At 42.4% G+C, this 19,701-nt stretch overlaps 2 protein-coding genes across 2 annotated transcripts; one reads left to right on the top strand and one right to left on the bottom strand.

Annotated features, from left to right (window-relative positions):
• Positions 1-1,998: 1,998 nt before the first annotated feature.
• Positions 1,999-5,426, bottom strand: lias (lipoic acid synthetase). Its single transcript, XM_027282524.1, has 7 exons — positions 4,777-5,426; positions 4,429-4,607; positions 3,152-3,245; positions 2,942-3,022; positions 2,679-2,835; positions 2,153-2,210; positions 1,999-2,056 (listed from the first exon to the last, which is right to left on the bottom strand). Exons 1-7 carry the CDS (start codon positions 4,870-4,872, stop codon positions 1,999-2,001), a joined length of 723 nt encoding a protein of 240 aa, XP_027138325.1. The 5' UTR covers positions 4,873-5,426.
• Positions 5,427-5,915: 489 nt separating this feature from the next.
• rpl9 (ribosomal protein L9) lies at positions 5,916-9,899 on the top strand. The gene is made up of 8 exons (XM_010741799.3): positions 5,916-5,939; positions 6,478-6,524; positions 6,625-6,740; positions 7,658-7,753; positions 7,914-8,046; positions 8,314-8,394; positions 9,242-9,371; positions 9,735-9,899. The coding sequence occupies exons 2-7, from the start codon at positions 6,479-6,481 to the stop codon at positions 9,346-9,348; spliced, it is 579 nt and encodes a 192-aa protein (XP_010740101.1). The 5' UTR covers positions 5,916-5,939; position 6,478; the 3' UTR covers positions 9,349-9,371; positions 9,735-9,899.
• The last annotated feature ends 9,802 nt before the right edge of the window (positions 9,900-19,701 follow it).

Here is a 19,701-nt window from a genome sequence, read left to right as displayed (position 1 = left end):
TTATAAAAGCAGACGTTCACTGATTTATGTATATAAATCTGCCGTGGCAGCATCTTGCGTAACAGTGAGGTGGATGAACACTTCCCTTCATCAGTGAATTCAAGATACACAAATTATTTCCTGTATCAGAAATTTTCACTTTGAAGATTTTCATGGAGGCGTTTCCGTCTTCAGTTCCATCCACAAACAGCGCGTGCGATTCTTAAAAGATGGATTTGTCTCCAGTACACCTGTCGCCACTCTTCATGAAAATGATGTATTTGAGTCTAAATCCGTTTCTGATCCACACCACCAGCTCTGACCTGACATCCATGGGAGGTTCAAGGTGACATGTTAGAATGACATCATCACCAGCCAGGGCCACGATTGGTTGATGTGAACAATTAAGTGACTGCTCTGCAAGGAAACAAGAAACAGAAACAAACATGAAACAGTGAAAAGTAGAGAAGGTGAGAACAGCCGTGCTTTCTCTGTAGCCTCACAGAGCCTACTGTGGCTGTACATTTATGTTACGTCTGCTTCTTTCCAACACATGCACACATCGATGTGTACTGGAGTGTTTTTGTGTTGAATTACCTCCAAACAGAAGAAAGAACCATGAATGACACTGCAGGTCCTGGGACAGTCCATCATGGGCTGGATCTTTGGCTGCAGCATGCTGGACTCCTGAAAAGTTCACTTTGCAGTTACTTTGTGCTCCATGTACTTCAAAACACTTCATCTGCACAGACTAGTAGAAAACACTGAGGCAGGGGGATGACAGTGATACAGCTCACTGGAGAGCTCCGTGGTAATGCTGCGACTTTGACACTGGAGACTGAGGTTTGAATCGACTGAGGACCACAAATATTCGAGCTCGGACGTCACGAACAAGCTCCCTGGAACAAGACAGCGCTGGACAACATACACGAAAAAACGGAAACTATCACAACTAGACCTTGAACAACAACAAATGTGCTACGGCGAGGGGAGGGGCGCCAACGACAGGTCAGAGGTCCCCAATATCCCAACAAGAATGTGTCAGTCACACAGTTTCCACAGTCTACAAGAGGCATGAGGCGTGTTTCCACCTTGTTTGTTTGGCAACATTACTGCAGCCTCTGCTCCTAATAAAGCATCCTGATAGATGGAGGTGTTGTGTTGTCACTGGTTAGACCATAAAAACATGTGCATACTTATGTACATTACGTTATTACAGCTGCACAATATTTGTATTTATACTGAATCTTTATAATAATTCTTAATAAAATCATGAAAGTAGCCCAAGTGCACGTAACAAATAAAAAAAAAGCAAAGTACAATATAAAATAATAGCATAGAAAAAGTTAAACATAAAGAATACAGCAGAAGGCAAATGTTAAATTTAAATTTTAAATTTAAATCTCATTTAGATTTAACATTTAATTTAGATTTAACATTTATATTTAAATATTTAAAATATCTCTAAGTTGACAAATATTGTTGTAAATGTGCAAAAAAAAAAAATGTAAACATTGTTTGAAGCTAAATTATTTTCAGCGTGAGTCACTTTACAAACGGCACCCCATAATAATCCCAACAGAAACAGCAGTTTACCTGTATCTTCATGATGGTGAAGTCACTGTCAGTCAGCACCAGCCTCAGTGATTTTGGTCTCAGTGATGACCCCGCCCCTCTAAGCACAGGTGATTCTCTTTATTGGTGACGTTTCACTCCTTTTTAGGGCATACACACAAAAAACGGAAACCATGACAACTCGAACTACAACAACGACATGAGACTGTAGTCAAGCCAGTAGCTCCAACATTGTAAATGCAGACAGATAAATAAATGCGATAGTATGAAAACACTACAAGTGAAGTGAAGTTTTTTAGAATACCTGAAACCCTTTTTTGTGGAGGACTTGATGCAGCCCAGCTCACCCAGCTCTACCTCCAGTGGCCCCCAGGTAAACTGAGTCTGAGACCCCACACAGACTAGTAGAAAACACTGAGGCAGAGGGGATGACAGTGATACAGCTCACTGGAGAGCTCCGTGTAATGCTGCTGACTTAACACGAGAGACTGACTGAGGGTCCCTTCATGAGGACGACAAGAGAGCTGCTTTATTCACTTGGAACAGATATGGAAGATAGAAAACACCGGATCAGTCCAAAATGTACAGGAGGTTATACCTTTCCTTCAGGTTGGAGACCGTCTTAGCAAAGTGTGCTGCTCCTCCATCAGCGATATCTGCAAAACAAAGAGACACGTGAACATCACTGAGGTTTATTATGAATTCGTGGACATTTATAGTTCTTGCAAACCTTTACAAAGGACACTTTGTCAAAGCTGCTTTGGAAAATATAATATATATAATATGAATTGAATGTTTTTGCAGACAGAAAGCAGAAACAGCCTCAGATCATGGTGGCATGTTGTATTTAATTCTGATGGACGTTTACTGAAGCTTACATCGTCTGTTCCTCGCTGTGTGTGTGTCCTCACAGTCAGAAAATGTTTACTCACTGTCAAGACCTTTAATACAAGTAGGGACCTCCAACAATCAGCTAATCCAGACAAGTTGTTGACATGAATATGTGCAGTAAGGGGGGTTAATAAAAGCTACAGCAAGTTTCTCTTCTGGCTTTGAGAGTTGTGTGTGAGCAAAGTTGCCCCTGTGAAGAATGAGGTAGATACACTGAGTTAGGAAGCTGTTACCGTCTCTGTCGACTGAGGTGAGAACCACGTAGTCCAGCCCCCAGGCTGCGATGGCCTTGGCCGTGTTGTAAGGCTCGTCTGGGTCCAGAGGTGGAGGCTTACGGGCCGTCTTTATAGAGCAGAACCTGCACCCACGGGTACACGTGTCCCCCATCAGCTATATACAAAGAGAGAGATGTGTGTGGATGAAGATGTTCTTTTGTACTATATATTACTGGTAGTAATAGTGTCACCGCAGAGTCACAGCATGCCAGGAGACTTACCATGATGGTGGCGGTGGCTGTGGCGTACTCTCCTCCTCCCCAACATTCCCCGATGTTCGGACACCTGGCCTCCTCACACACCTGAGGAAGAAACAGAAAACAGAGTCTTTAAGAACGGATACGGCATAGTGTCAGAGTTTGACATATAGTCCCACTCCCTCCTGTTTCTCCGCTCACGTCTGTAACTTGTCACCTGTCTGTTAAACTTACCGTGTGCAGGTTGAGGTCTCTCAGTGTGTTCTTCAGCTTGTTGTAGTTTTTTCCGATGGGGATCTCCGTCTTCAGCCACGGAGGAAGACGCAGCCTGTCATAGAAACAGCAGCAGACCATTAAATACTGCAGTACAAGCAATACCTAGTGTACATATACATACACAACATACATACACTCATATATCTACTGTATATGTAGTATAAATACACATATTCTTTTTTCACATTTATACCCTGTGGTTATTATTTATATCATGGACACTTACTTTTGTAATATTATTTGTATCATGGTCACTTTACATTACAATACTCTTTTTATATATCATGCCACTTTTATCCTCAGTACTTGTCTGTGTTGAAGGTTGATTGTTTTTCGTGTTTATTGTTGTAGGTTAGAGATTTTTCTGTCTGTTTAATTTCTCTGGGTTTCTGCCCTTTTATTTGAATTCTACTTCTGTAGTGTACATTACACTTTCTGCTGCTGTCACAAGTTAATTCCCCCGTTGTGGGATAAATAAAGTATAATCTAATCTAATATAAGTATATAAGCATGCACATGTTTTTGTGGTCTAACCCAGTGACAACACAACAACCTCCTGCTCCGTGTAGCCATACTTTATTAAATAAAAACTGATTAAGACTCGAGGTACAGGTATTGTGAATGTGCTTGGTATGGCAATGGGGTGGTACGGAGGGAGGGATGTGATGTGTGGTGATGTGAATGCTTTGCGAATGCTGGAGCGGGAGATGGTTTAGGAGGCAGGGGGTGAGAACACCCAATGTGTCTGTGCCTACCCCTCTATCTTTTTATTATATTATATTATATTATATTATATTATATTATATTATATTATAAGACAAATTTCTTCCTGGTGGAGACAAATAAAGAAACCTGAACCTGAACCCGACAGCATGAATGTGTTTTAAAGCATTAACATCACACCAACGTGTTACAGATTGTCCAGATAATTTAGTCAGTATGTTGCATATTAGAGTTATCATGCATTATATTTAGCTATTATTTAACAATGAGTTTGAAAACATAAAACCAAGAAATCAGACATTAGTTTGGTAAAAACTCTGGAATATTAGAGGCCACCACCCCCTGAGTTTTTTACAAAACAGAGGCAGAGAGGGGGTGGAGTCATGAATGTCATGTAACTTCATGGCTGCTGTGTTTTAGAGCATTGACATCGAGGATCTGTCTCAGCTGCTCTCTGAACTCTGTCACAACACCAAAGCGTCTCCCCCTCCTGCTGAGCTCAGCTCTCTCACCTCTCTCCCTTCTCTCTCTTCAGGTTGCCTCTGTACTCGGCCCACTTGCTTTTCTCCGACAGCTCCCCTGAAATGAAGTCTCCCAGGTCGGGTCCTCCGTCGCCCAGAAGCTGCTTCTTTGTGTCGGTGCGCTCCGTGGAGGACTTGTCCGCAGCTGACAGGCTGCTGGTGCTGTAACTCTGCAGGAGGAAGGGCTGAGGGTTAGTTCAGGTGTCTCTGCAGCTGACTTACAAAACATGCGCAATTCAAGGCCCGTGACCAGGCCGGTGCCGACCAACGGTAGCCGGTATTTAACTCCGCATACCGTCGGTGTTGGAGAGCACCTGAGCGGCTAGTGTTCATACTCACATGTGGGACACATCTGGGGCTCAGCCATAGATGGTTTGTGGAGAAACGAGCAGCTCCACAGCAGCTCCGCTTGAGCAGCGCCATGACTTCAGTCATCAACAAGGGCGGCGGTGAGGCGTTCAGGGGCTGTGGGGAAGAGTGGGTAGATAGATAGAGGACTGACAGGTTTAGACGCTCGGAGAAGGAGGAAGCGACGGGGGGGACGAGCAACCAGCATCAGATGTCGTAAGAAGACAAAATATGAGGATGAAACTCTAATAGTTGTTTTTATATACATAAATACACTTTTTTAAAAAGGCTTTTAAAGAGTTTTTCCCACTCGGCTACCCGCAATTCCGGGCTTTACAATAGGACAGTGAACGCAGCAAAGCTTAAACGGCCGACGTAAAAAAAAAAAAAAACGTCAGTTGGTGTTTGTTCTTTTTTACAGATAAATATTTAAAACTAATTTCTCTTACACCTCTAACCGACACACATTAATTATATTAACTATAATAAATATTATTTTAAAAAAAATAAAAATTCCCTCGATCGTCTTTTAACGCCGCGATGACGTCACGTACGTGCTCTACAACAGCGCCATGACTTCAGTGAGCTCACATAGACTGTCATTACAAGGGCGGCGGTGAGGCGTTCAGGGGCTGTGGGAAGAGTGGGCAATAATAGAGGACTGACAGGTTTAGACGCTCGGAGAAGGAGGAAGCGACGGGAGGGGACGAGCAACCAGCATCAGATGTCGAAGAGAACAAAAGGTGAGGACTTTTTGTCTCTTGAAACTCTAAAGTTGTTTTTATATACATAAATACACTTTTTTAAAAAGGCTTTTAAAGGGTTTTTCCCACTCGGCTACCCGAATTCCGGGCTTTACAATAGGACAGTGAACGCAGCAAAGCTTAAACGGCCGACGAAAAAAAAAAAAAAAAAAAAAAAACGTCAGTTGGTGTTTGTTCTTTTTTACAGATACATTTTTAAAACTAATTTCTAAATTTTTTCTCTTACACCTCTAACCGACACACACATTAATTATATATACTATAATAAATATTATTAAAAAAAAATAAAAATTCCCTCGATCGTCTTTTAACGCCGCGATGACGTCACGTACGTGCTCTACAACAGCGTCGTGACGTCCTTCCTTCCTCCTTTCCTCTGCTACCGGCGAGGTGAGGACGGCGGAGAATAATCCCGCTCGGGCTTTAATCTAACTCCATCTGCGTCAATTAAACATGTTTTTGACTTAATCTTGACCGGTCCGACGCGGACGATGTTATATTTCCCTACACACGCTGTATTTTAGCTCTAACTCACAGATTTATTAGGTATTTGTCGGATGTTTTCGAGGCCTTTACGCGGCTGCTCTGTCCGTGCTAACGTCCGCGGCGGGTTTAAACAACATTACAGTGTTTTTAATAGTCACAGCTGGTGTTTACACACAGTAATATGTTGCTGGATGATATTTTTAAGATGTACACATGTCTGTGCCTGATGTAGCTTTGCGTTAGCATCGATCAGCTGCTCATGTCAGCTCTGTGGTGACACATGTTGCTCAGAAACGTGTTTTAAAACTGTCTCCTGTGGCTGTTTTTGATGTACAGCGTGTCAGCCAGGCCCTGATGTAACTCTGCAGCATGTAACCTGTAGCTTTGGTCACATATTAAAAGGATGCACACATTAAAACACTCACTGTGTCTCTCTCTACAGAATGAAGACCATTCTCAGCAGCCAGACTGTCGACATCCCCGACAAGGGTAAGATGGATAAACCAACAATGTTCATGTGTTTTTATTATAACCTGCACCCTGTGTCAAAGTGTCTTACCTTCCCTTTTTTTGTGTGTGTGTCTTACAGTCGAGGTGAGGTTGAAGGGCCGGACGGTGATCGTCAAGGGACCCCGTGGGAAACTCGTCAGGGAGTTCAACCACATCAACCTGGAGCTCAGCCTGCTGGGCAAGAAACAGAAGAAGGTACGGAGCGATCGAAGCTGTGACATGCATCTTGGTTATGAATGCAGCACGTTTAATATCGTTTAATAATCCCTCTGGCAACAGGAAAAGTCAGTATGTGTATGATGTGACTCAGCAGATGGTTGATGTACATGAGAAGGAACAAAGTGTCACATTTATTCAACAGCTGTTTGTATATAGATAAAGATGTATGTAGAACGATGAATGCTGCCTCAGATTCCAAACAAACTTTGTATCCGTGAAGCGTCACGCTCCGATTTAACTTCTTTGACGAAATAAAAAACGATTTAAGACACAAACGGACGCAAAGTTCAAGTCATCTTAACTTTATTTTTCAGTAAACATACACTAAAGTATATCCCTGCACAAAATACAGACAATCAAAGCTGTGACTTGCATCCCGCTGAGTTTATTCCAGTGTAACGGTCAATAAGTCGTCATCTTAGTTGGTTTCAGCCTTTTTTTTATAACTGTTTATTTGTGCAAAAGGAAAGTTGGAAGTTGGAAAACGATGTGCTTAAAATACTGAATTTGGCCGTGTTCTGTATCCTATGTGAAGCAGGAATAGCTCCACGTATTCGTCCTGAATGTGACCTTTTAATTCTTAAAGTAAAACTGATGTCAAAGAGCTGAATGTAGAGCGTAACGTTCAGAAAAGTGACTCGCTGTTTGTTGAAGATGATCTGGAGTTTGTAGGTGATGCAGCTTAATCCTCCAGTTTAATGTTTACTGTGTTTCTTGATGTAGTTATACCATAAATTATCCCAGAGATGTCGGAGTCCCAAACACACAGATTATTCAGTGATTTCTAAAAGTGGAAAATTGACTCACTGGCTGGATGATGGTTAATTTTCTGGTGATTGATACGTCAGTGTTATTGTACAGTTTTATCTAAGTGTCTCTACTGCCTTCCTCAGCTTCGTGTAGATAAATGGTGGGGTAACAGGAAGGAGCTGGCCACAGTCCGCACCATCTGCAGCCACGTCCAGAACATGATCAAGGGGGTCACTTTGGTGAGTACAACGGCCGACTGACCACGTCCAGCTGCTGTAATACGCTCTGTGCCCGGCCTTTATGCTGGGATTAGTGCAGTCGTGATTTCTGCGGCGTGCCTCTTTTTTAACTGCTTTATTGTTTGACTTCATCTCCCGTCTCGCCTCCGTCCGCCTGCAGGGTTTCCGGTACAAAATGCGCTCTGTGTACGCCCATTTCCCCATCAACGTCGTCATCCAGGAGACTGGAACTCTGGTGGAGATCAGGAACTTCCTGGGAGAGAAGTACATCCGCCGTGTCCGTATGAGGAACGGTGAGTCCGCTGAATAATGCGTAGCGATGATCAGAGAGATCAGAAATGTGAAGTGATGATCAAAAGATGTTCAATAAACTATCACAGAACGACATTAAATTCAAACTTTCTGTTTAATTGTAGCTCTTCAATAAAACACTTGATAAATCAGGAATTCATATGTTGGTTACCAGATTACTGAAGTACTCTAATTACTGCATTTTCTGTCAGTGCAATCTGTTTCGTCCCGTTGTGATCGGTGAAATAACGAGTTTTCTCGTCGCTCAGGTGTGAACTGTGCCGTCTCCGCTGCCCAGAAGGACGAGCTGATCCTGGAGGGGAACGACATTGAGCTGGTGTCAAACTCAGGTAAACAACGTCTCCTTTTTTTTTTTTACAGCTGTTCTACATCGCCCAGTTATTTTTCTGTCCTCCACTAAGAAGCTGCGGATTGTTTCAGATTCATTTCATAAGCAAAGATGTTTCTATCAAAGGGTGACTGAGTGGACATCAGGAAGTCTGTTGGTGGCAGAGGGCTGCTGCCTCCCTGTAGAGATTTCTATAGCACCTAACCAGTGTTACATCAGTGCTGTTGTAGTTAATCCTGTCTTCACGTAGAGCCCCAAATATCCCTGAACTGTCAACACGAGTCGATACATCATGCCTGTATACTTCTAGTAATACTCTTCCTCAGTACCATAGTGATGTTTTTAAAATTTAAAACAGATTCTTCTAAAGTTAAATGTCTTTGGTAACATTCAGTTAATTTCAGCACTGGTAATAATATTTCTGACTGAAGTCTGAGGTTTCCGAACTTTATTTGGCTTGTTACCGTTCGCAGTGAAACAAACTGAACTCGTAACTCGCTGGGAAAGTTTAACTAATGTGCAGAGTTGCGGACACTTGAAGTAAAAAGTAAAAGAGGATCGCTATTTTCAAGAGGAAGACGCAAAGAGGATAAACACACCCCAAACATAAATGAACAAGAGTTGGCTAAATAAAATAGTTTACCACCTCACGACCCTCTGAACACCACCACTGTACCTCAGTTTAGTTTTTATTATCTCGTCTGTGCAGCTTCACTGTACCTTTTTAACTCATTGTTGAAGTGAACCTCCCTCCCTGTGTCTGACTCTCCTCAAACCTCTGTCTGTAGTTGTGATTGTGATCTGTGTGTGACGTGTTGCTCATCACCCCGACCCTCTCTCTGTTCCAGCTGCTCTGATCCAACAGGCCACCACAGTCAAAAATAAGGATATCAGAAAGTTCTTGGACGGTATTTACGTGTCTGAGAAGGGAACAGTAGTGGAGCCGGATCAGTAAAAGTCACATCTGCACTCGTAGAGGTTAGACGCCGCCGCCGCCGGAGCCTCCGTCTGTTTTCTCTGCATGTTCCTGACACTGTGGTCTTTGTGGCTGTGCAAAGACCTGTTTCTGTCTGATGTTTGCAATTATGTTTTGTGCCAGCACATTTTATTTTAACGTTATGTGCTATTGAAGCTGGTTTGGCGTTGTTGCATGAAAAATGATGATAAACAATCAAAATATTTCATTTTCTGTCAATTTTTCTTAATGAATCTAGTCTAATATTGAACTGTTTGTCTTTTAACACTAACCACTGCATGTCTCTAACATCTGAGTTATTTCAGTGTTGTCGTCGTGCTCGTGTCCGGTCTCTCCCTTCACACTCGTCTCTTGTTTCTTTTCAGCGGCCTTGATCCAGCAGGCCACCACGGTCAGAAATAAGGACATCAGGAAGTTCCTGGACGGCATCTACGTCAGCGAGAAAACCACCGTGGTCGAACAAGATGTCGAATAAATGTTCACCCTGTCCTGTTATGACCAATTAAAAAAACACCATCTTTTCCAATTAATCTGTCCTCTGCTTCTTTTTGTCACTTTGCTCATGTAGCAGCATCTCTAAATGAATTTAGTAAATGGGCTGCGTTACAGTCTGCACGCGTCAACACAGTTCAGTATTATAACAGTGATTAATCCACTGTGTCGGGTCAGTTTAAAGGTAGTGAAAGTTACTTAATCCAGCTGCTTCTCAAGAAAGATCCTCCTAGTTTTATTTGATTTTTAAATAAAACACCAGCGCAAGGTGGCTGTGGCTCAGGAGGCAGAGCGAGTCGTCCACTAATCAGATGATCAGTGTTTCGATCTTTTGTGTATAGATAAAAATGTATGGATGATAGAAGTTATGATGATAGGTCACAGAACACGAAAGCCACTTCAGATTATATAAAAAAGTTTGTATCTGTGAAACATCACTCTGATTTAACTTCTGCTGACAAAATAAAACAATTCAAGACGCAAACAGACACAAAGTTCAAGTCATCTTAACTTTATTTCAGACACAGCTCAGTAAACGCACACTAAAGTATATCCTACACAAAATTCATGGAGAGGTGCTGTCATTTAAATTTAATAAATCCAACCACTGAACCAACAGTTCAAACATTCCCACAGATACACACATAGATAATGACTTCTAATTAAAGTGTTGTTAGTGTATATTGTTTTGATGGTTTCACCCTGCTCTTTCATATTTGTTTCAGTTTTATTTGATGTAGAAAAGTGTGTATCTGTCCCACATAACTAGCAAATAAATCACTGTTTTTGTTAGAATTTCAACTTCTACACTGCATTAAAAATAAAATGCTGTTCATGAGGCAAAACCAAGAAATGCAGAGGAATTGTGGAACGTAGTACAATTGTCCTGGGCTACATTACCTGTTGACCGGTGCCAGAAGTTGGTCGACTCCATGTACCACAGATGTGAAGCAGTTATCAGAAACGCTGGTTATGCAACTTAAATATTAGTTTATGATTCTCAGGAAAGTTGAATCTTCAAGCATTTCTTAGTTTATACAGTACATTGTTGAGTTTGTAAAGAAATATGTCAACACTGCTATTTTTTTAAACATTATATTTCTGGACTTTATGTAACATATTATCAAATTCAAAAAAAAAAAAAATCCCAATTTTCTTGCTTTAAAATAGAATGTGCAGCGTCCCCGAAGCATTTGTGTTTTTCAAAATACAATTTTGAGGTTCACTCACCTTTTTAAACACACTGCTATTATTATGAACATAACTGTGTGTGTGTGTGTGTGTGTGTGTGTGTATATATATATCAAAATCAGAATCAAAAATACTGTAATAATCCCAGGGGGAAACAAACAAACAAAAACAACATATGTAAACAAGTAACCATCTATTTAGAACAATATATATATATATATATGTAGTGGCTTTGAAAAAGCATCTTTACATGATGTATTATGTTCTAGATGTTTCCCTCAAATGTAAAAATTCATGACTCTCTTTTACCACCGAGTGGAGCAGTAGTAAAAACATGTTCTCCTAAAGAAAACCAAAACTGTATATGTGTTACTGTCCCTTTATAGAGGTGGGGCAGTTGTTCAGCCTTTTTTTCAGTGAGTGAAAAGCTGACAGGTGTGTGCCTGTTACCTTTGGTGCCCATCTCTGCGAGTCCCCTCGGACCGATGCATGTGGTGTTGTGAGTTAGATGATATAAAAGAGAGAGAAGAAAGAGGAACAGTTAGAATTGCAATGTCATTAAACATAAAGTCATTAAAAAAACTGTAAAAGAGAAGAGAGTATATTACTGTTGGAACGATTGATTCCGGTGAGTTACGATCAATGTACATTATAAATGAGCCCTGTACTCTTCTCTTTAGTCGGTATGTGAACTCTAACAGGTCGGAGTATTATTAATGTCAGAAGACCTTATGGTTTATGTGCTTTAAAATCTGTGAGTGAAACTCCTGATAGAGTGTTGAGTTTGAAACCCCCGGTTGTTTTGCTGTTGTGAATAGTAAAATTAATGTATTTTATGCAAATTAATTCGAGCTGTATGCTTAAAAAGAAAGAAACTGAGTTATTTTAAAAATCCTTATACATTCATGTTTTGGGTAGCTCTGAGTATGATGGGTATTAAGCATCATGTAAAAATGACAGTGTAAAAAGTTAATTTTGACTTGCACAGCATAAATGTATCTATTTTGCATTCAAATTGACTTTTCTTATGTGGAAAAATGAGATCATTTTCCTGCATAGGCCGTTTTTTTTTTCTTTTGAGTCCTTCCCCTGGGTCTAGACTATTTTTTAAAAAATATTTTTTTATAAATGAACTGTATGTCAATCAGTATTATTCCTGTGCATCAGTGACTTTTAAAAAAAATGCAATAAAAATGTGAATCGTGTCCTTTTATTTATTTTTTCTGCCGTTCAGTCAGAAATCAGGACAACAAAAAAGCTGCACATGTGTGCTGGAGAGTTTAATTCTTTAAATATTAAATGTACATTTTATTGATTAGCTTTGTTCAGTGTGTAAACTTGCTCACAATCACCACACAAGTTTATTACCTTAAAAGATCCAGTTTGAGCCGATACAGAGACATCAAGAGTACTCTTCAGTCCAATAAGGGCTCACATCGCTCTTTTTCTACTGTCATATAAAGTTAACAAATCTCATCACACTGTACATTTGTTTGTTGTTGTTATGCTCATTTCTCTTGAAGCCGCTGGCAGATCCATAACCCATTAAATCATCCGTCCGACGCAGCCGACATCAGAGAGCCCTGAAGCGCAACACGTGGTTACGGTTAAAGGTCAGTAGCTCTTCGCCTGAACTCTGGTGCCCCCGGGAGGAAGGATTTCATGATTTAGGGCCCCCTGCCCCTGAGTTGCAGGAGACTACAGACAATTAACTTCTGCAAACAGCAGCTTGTATTCTAGCAGGAGGGACACGGACAGCATCTCCATATCTTCAGGCCTTATAACGCGGCTTGTTCGCTTTCACCCCTCCCCTACACTGCAGCCCCCTCCGGGGTTGTCCCAGGTAAAACAGTAAGAAGACAAGTGCAAAGGCTGTAGTCACATTAATGTCACTTCTTACCCCTTATTTAATACACTGCCTATTTTTAAACTTTGTTGCTACTTTTAACTGAAACGTGTCTCCTGTGCTTCGGCTGACGAAGCTTGCGGAGTTAAATCTGTGACATTCGATGTGTGCGTGGTTCTAGGTCGGGAAGAAGCTGCTGGTTGGTGCTTTTCTTTGCTATCTTGACTCGTTTTCTGGTTTCAGGAGATTTTTTCAGGAGAACGCGCCTGCAAAGAGGAAAGGACACAACGCATTAAAAAATAAGATAATCCACTTTTCCTTTCACTACTTTCTCCTGAAGAAAACGGAACATGCTCCGGTGTCCATGACACGTTCTAGAGAGACGTTTAATGCTTGCTGAAGTTTCGAATAAACTAAAATATGCTTCACCAACATTGTATTGTGACTGGCAGATGTTTTAAAGAAGATGTCTTCCAACATGACGAAGAAAGAAAAAAAAACATCTGCGAGTTTACAATAACACTAGAGGGTAAGCATGGAAATCTGTGATTTTAAAACTCTTGAGTCAGTTGTTTTGTTACAATATTCGTGCAGTGGCGAGAATAAAGTAGTCCTGTACGTCATGGCATTAAACTGGGACGTCCTCAGCTTGTTAGTCATGGACTGTGCAGGATGACGTGCGTTTTCTCTCACTGCTTTGTCGGACGATCTCACCAGCGGCCCACTGGCTGTTGAAAGAAGTCCCATTCCTTCCAAACTTTCTCCCAGTGGGCAAAACCCTGAGTGGACGTATTCCTCCACTAAACCCAAACAAAACACCATCACGGTAGTATTATTCACCAAACTCACTTCTGTGCTTTCTTAATACAGGAGGAGATAATGTTCTCAACCTTCAGGTGGCGTTTGGGGGCTGCCTTTACTGACCCAGTGTTCGACCGTCCACTCCGGCCTCTCGCAAGCTCTGCAAATCACCACAACAGCGCGCTCAGGAGGAAAACTTTAAACAACTTTAACATTTGTACAGGTATGTCTGTGTGTAGTTGGTGGCGAGCTGTGCACACCAGCCAAAAGTGTTGGAGTATCTGCTGGTCGGTCTCCCCAGTCCGAGCATGATGGACGTCTTGGTGAGCACGGTGGTTTTTTTGACCTCTTAGCGTGCTTCAGGACGCTCAGAGATTGGTCGAAGTTCGCTCTGGGGTCACGCACCGTGTCTGGAAACAGGTGAGACAGACTGACAAGACACACACCAAAGGGTGAAGCATTGACAGGTAACAGGGGAAAAATGGCTTCCTCTACCACCTGCTTGGTTAATACGTTGTATTACTGTGCATGCTGCCTAGGACTGATGTCCCTCTGTGGCAGGAGCTTTGCAAAGTCAGACTGTTCTGTCTTAAGTTTGGAACAGGACATTAGATGTTTCAGCTTCTACCCTTGATCATTTAGCATCTTTACAAGCTCAGGGAACTCCGCCGGACCACATAAAGAAGCTGGTCAACCACAGAGGCCACCGGTTGGTTGTCTGGTCACGTACCTCGCAGCTCTCGGACTGTCTCCAATTATGGGCGTACACGTCTAAACCAGACAGGGCGCTCTTCTTCCACCTCTGCAGGTCACCACGAAAATCAGGCGTCAGGACATTCAACTAGCTCTGAGGGTCCTTCATGAGACGACAAGAGAGCTTGGCTTTATTCACTTGGAACAGAATGGAAGAGATAGAAAACACCAGATCAGTCCAAAAGTACAGGATGGATTATACCTGTCCTTCAGGTTGGAGACCGGTCTTCTTTCGCCAAGTGTGCCGCTCCTCCATTCAGAGTCTCTGCAAAACAAAGAGGACCCGTAACCCCACTGAGTTTATTATGCATTTGTGGACATTTATAGTTCTTGCAAACCTTTTACCGAGGACACTGTGTCAAAGGCTTGATTTGGAAAATATAATATATATACTATGAATTTATTGTTTTGCAGACCCGGAACGCAGAAGACGGGGGAAGAAACGCCTCAGATCATGTGGCATGTTGTATTTAATTCTGATGGCGTTTAACTGCAAGCTTACTCGTCTGTTCCTCGCTGTGTGTGTGTCTCACAGTCGAAAATGTTTACTCACTGTCCAGACCTTTACTACACGTAGGGACCTCCCACACTCAGCTCATCCAGAAGTTGTTGCCATGAATCTGTGCAGTAAGGGGGTTAATAAATGCTTACAGCACGTTCTCTTCTGGCTTTGAGAGTTGTGTGTGAGCCAAGTTGCCCCTGTGAAGGAAATGAGGGCAGATACACTGGTTAGGAAGTGTTACCGTCTCTGTCGACTGAGGTGAGAACCACTTTTTGTCCCGCCCCCGGGGCTTGCGTTGGCCTGGCCGTGTTGTAAGGGCTCGTCTGGTCCAGAGGTGGAGCCTTAAGGCCGCTTTTCTTTATAGACAGACCTGCACCCACGGGATACACGGTGTCCCCCACAGCTATTACAAAAGGAGGAAAGAGATGTGTGTGGATTGAAGATTTTCTTTTGTACTATAATTACTGGTAGTAATAGTGTCACCGCCAGAGTACAAGCATGCCAGGAGACTTACCATGATGGTGGCGGTGGCTGTTGGCTTACTCTCTCCTCCAAAATTCCCCGATGTTCGGACACCGCCCTCCTCAAACACTGAGGAAGAAACGGAAAACAGAAAGTCTTTAAGAACGGGATACGGGCCTAGTGCAGAGTTTGACATATAGTCCCACTCCTCCTGTTTCTCCGCTCACGTCTGTAACTTGTCACCTGTCGTAAACTTACCGTCGTGAAGGTTGAGTCCTCTACGTGTGTCTTTTTCAGCTTGTTGTAGTTTTTCCGATGGGATCTCGTCTTCAGCCCGGAGGAAGACGCAGCCGGTCATAGAACAGCAAGAGACCATAATATGCAGTACACAGCAATAACTAGTGTACATATACATACACAAAAATACAGTACACGAATATATCGACTGGATAGTAGTGTATAAAGACCACATAGTCTTTTTCAAAATGTATTCCTGGGTTATTCTTTATATCATGGTCACTTCTTTTGTACTATTATTTGTATCATGAGTCATTTACATTACAACATACTTTTTTATATATCATGCCAATTTTATCCTCAGCCGTACTGTTGTCGTTTGAAGGTGATGTTTTTCGTTGTTTATTGTGTAGGTATAGATTTTTCTGTCTTGTTTATTCTCTGGGTTTTCTGCCCTTTTCTTTGGAATTCTACTTCTGTAGGTACCATTACCACTTTCTGATGCTGTCACAAGTTAATTCCCCCCGTTGTGGGATAAATAAAGTATTAATCTACTCTAATATAAGATATAAGCATGCACATGTTTTTGTGGTCTAACCCCGTGACAATCACAACAACCTCCTTCTCCGTTTGCCATACTTGATTAAATAACAACTGATTAGATGCGAGTGTACAGGTATGTGAATGTGCTTGGTATGGCACTGGGGTGTACGGGAGGGAGGGATTGATGTGTGGTGATGTTGAATGCTTTTGCGAATGCTGGACGGAGAGGGCGGTAGGAGCAGGGGGGAGAAAAACCAAGTGCGGGCCTACCCCGCTATCGGCTGTAGTATATTATATTATATTATAGTACTATTATCGTATATTATATTATAAGACAAATTCTTCTGGTGGAGCCCAAATAAGAAACCTGAAACCTGAACCCGAAAGCATGAATGTGTTTTTAAAGGAATTAACACATAAAACAAAAGTGGGAAAGATGTAAGATAATTAGGAAGTAGTGGTGCATATCTAGCGTTACATGCATTAATATTTAGCTATGTTTAAATGGTTTTGAAAAACATAAAAACCAAGACATCAGACATTAGTTTGGTAAAAAATTGGCATATTAGAGGCCCCACACCCCCTGAGTTTTTACAAACAGAGGCAGAGAGGGGGTGGAGGATGATGTCATTGTAAACTTAATGGCTGCTGTGTTTTAGAGCATTGACATCGAGCGATCTGTCTCAAGCGCTCTCTGAACTCTGTCACAACACCAAAGCGTCTCCCCTTCTGTGCGCTCAAGCTGTCTCACCTCTCTCCCCTTCTCTCTCTTCAAGTTGCCTCGTACTCGGCCCAACTTGCTTTTCTCCGACAGCTCCCCTGAAAAATGACGTCTCCCATGTCGGGTCCCTCCGTCGCCCAGAAGTGCTTCTTGTGCGGCGCGCTCCGTTGGAGACTTGTCCGCAGCTGGACAGGGTGCTGGTGCTGTAACTTCTGCAGGAGGAAGGGCTGAGGGTTCGTTCAGGGTCTCTGCGCTGACTTACAAAAACATGCGCCATCAAGGCCCGTGGACAAGGCCGGTGCCGACCAACGGTAGCCTGTATTTAACTTCGCATACGTTCGGTTGTTGGAGAACACTGAGCGGCCCAGTGTCATAACTCACATGTGGGACACATCTGGGGGCTCGCCATAGATGGTTTGTGAAGAAAAGAAACGAGCAGCTCACATGCAAGGCTCCGCTTGAGCAAGCGCCATGACTTCAGTCATCACAATGGCCGAGGGCGGTGAGGCGTTCAGGGGCTGTGGGAAGAGTGGGCCAGTAGATAGAGGGCTGACAGGTTAGACGCTCGGAGTAAGGCGGAAGCGGACGGGGGGGGGGACGAGCAACCAGCATCAGATGTCCGTACGAAGAACAACAGATGAGGATTTAAACTCTAATAGTTGTTTTTATCTACATAAATACACTTTTTAAAGGCTTTTTAAAAGGGTTTTCCACTCGGCTACCCGTAATTCCGGGCTTTACAATAGGGACAGTGAACGCAGCCAAAGCTTAAACGGCCCCGACCGTAAAAAAAAAAAAACAAAAAAAAAAAAACGTCCGTTGGTGTTTGTTTTATATTTTTTACAGATAAATATTTAACACTAATTTCTACCTTTTTTTCTCTTACACCTCTAACCGACACTATTAATTATATTAACTCTAAATAAATATATATATTTTTTACAACAAAAATTCCCTCGATCGTCTTTTACACGCCGCGGATGACGTAGTACGTGCTCTACAACAGCGCCATGACTTTCAGTGAGCTCACATTAGATGTCATTAAACAAGGGCGCGGTGAGGCGTTCAGGGGCTGTGGGAAGAGGTGGGCAGCATAGATAGAGGACTGACAGGTTTGACGCTCGGAGAAGGAGGAAGCGACGGGGAGGGGACGAGCAACCAGCATAGATGTGTAGAGACAAAAGGTGAGACTGGACCTTTTTGTCTCTTGAACTTAAGAGTTGTTTTTTATATACATAAAACATTTTTTAAAAAGGCTTTTAACGGTTTTTCCCACTCGGCTTACCCGCAAATTCGGGCTTTACACTAGGACAGTGAAGCAGCAAAGCTAAACGGGCGACGTAAAAAAAAAAAAAAAAAAACGTCAGTATGTGTTTGTTCTTTTTACAAGATACATTTTTAAAACTACTTCTAAATTTTTTCTCTTACCCTCTAACCGACACACCCACCTTAAATTATATCTACTATAATAAATAATATTAAAAAAAAAAAAAAAATCCCTCGATCGTCTTTACGCCTCGATGACGTCCGTACGTTGCTCTTACAACAGCGTCGGGTGGACGTTCCCTCCTCCTCCTTCCTCTGCTACCGGCCTGAGGTTGAGGACGGCGGAGACTAATCGCTCGGGCTTTAATCTCACTTCCTCGCGTCAATTAAACAGTTTTTGACTTCATCTTGACCGGTTCCACGCGGACGGTGTTATATTTCCTACACGCGCTTATTTTAGCACTAACTCACAGATTTATTAGTGGTTTTGTTGGAGTTTCGAGGCCCGGCCTTACGCGGCGCTCGTCCGTGATAACGTCCGCGGCGGTGTTTAAACACATTACAGTTGTTTTTCATAGTCACATCTGTGTTTACACACATTAATATGTTGTGTAGATTATTTTTACGATTGTCCACATGTCTGTGCCTGATGAGCTTTGCGTTAGCATTCGATCAGCTGCTCATGTCAGCTCTGTGGTGACCACATGTTGCTCAGAAAGTGTTTTTAAAACTGTTCTCCTGTGGCTGTTTTTGATGTACAGCGTCGTGTCAGCCAGGCCCTGATGCAACTCCGCAGATGTAACCGTATGCTTTGGTCAATATTTTAAAAGGTGGCACACATAAAACACTCACTGGTCTCTCTCTACAGAATGAAGACCATTCTCCAGCAGCCCGACTGTGACATCCCCGACAAGGGTACAGATGGATAACCCCAACAACTTTCATGTGTTTGTTTGTTTTTTAAACTGTGTCAAAACGGTCTTACCTTCCCTTTTTTTGTGTGTTTACAGTCGAGTTGAGGTGTTTGAGGTTGATAGGCCGGACGGTGATCGCAAGGGGCCCCGGGTGGGAACACTGTCAGGGAGTTCAACCCACATCAACCTGGAGCTTTCAGCTGCTGGCAAGAAACCGAAGACGGTACGGGCGATCGAAGCTGTGAATGCATCTTGGTTATGAATGGCAGCACGTCAATCTCGTTTAATAATCCCTCTGGCCACAGGAAAAGTCAGTATGTGTGTGCTGTGATGAGGTGACTCAGCAGATGGTTGATGTACATGAGAAGGAACAAAGTGTCACCATTTATTCAACAACTGTTGTATATCGGATAACGACTTGTTTTGTAGAACGATTGAATGCCGCATCAGATTCCAAACAAACTTTGTATCGTGAAGCGTCACGCTCCGATTTTTTAACTTTGCGAAATAAAAAACGATTTTAAGACACAAACGGGGACGCCAAGTTCAAGTCTATTAACTTTATTTATCATCAGTAAACCCACAAAAGTATATTCCCTACACA

The sequence above is a fragment of the Larimichthys crocea genome, chromosome X (genome assembly GCF_000972845.2).
Source record: "Larimichthys crocea isolate SSNF chromosome X, L_crocea_2.0, whole genome shotgun sequence".
In the NCBI taxonomy this organism is placed as follows: domain Eukaryota; kingdom Metazoa; phylum Chordata; class Actinopteri; family Sciaenidae; genus Larimichthys; species Larimichthys crocea.
Note: the sequence above shows the minus strand (reverse complement) of the source record. Positions and strands in the feature narration are given on the sequence as shown.

Bases quoted from the DNA above. Each gene is read 5' to 3' on its own strand.
- lias (XM_027282524.1), bottom strand. From the start codon at position 4,872: ATGACTGAAGTCATGGCGCTGCTCAAGCGGAGCTGCTGTGGAGCTGCT. The intron at 2,211-2,678 runs GTAACAGCTTCC...TTTGTTTTGCAG, and splicing joins CACCTCAGTCGACAGAGACG to ATATCGCTGATGGAGGAGCA. The intron at 2,057-2,152 runs GTATAACCTCCT...GTCCTCATGAAG, and splicing joins GTCTCCAACCTGAAGGAAAG to GGACCCTCAGTCAGTCTCTC.
- rpl9 (XM_010741799.3), top strand. From the start codon at position 6,479: ATGAAGACCATTCTCAGCAGCCAGACTGTCGACATCCCCGACAAGG. The intron at 6,525-6,624 runs GTAAGATGGATA...TGTGTCTTACAG, and splicing joins TGTCGACATCCCCGACAAGG to TCGAGGTGAGGTTGAAGGGC. The intron at 8,047-8,313 runs GTGAGTCCGCTG...CTCGTCGCTCAG, and splicing joins CCGTGTCCGTATGAGGAACG to GTGTGAACTGTGCCGTCTCC.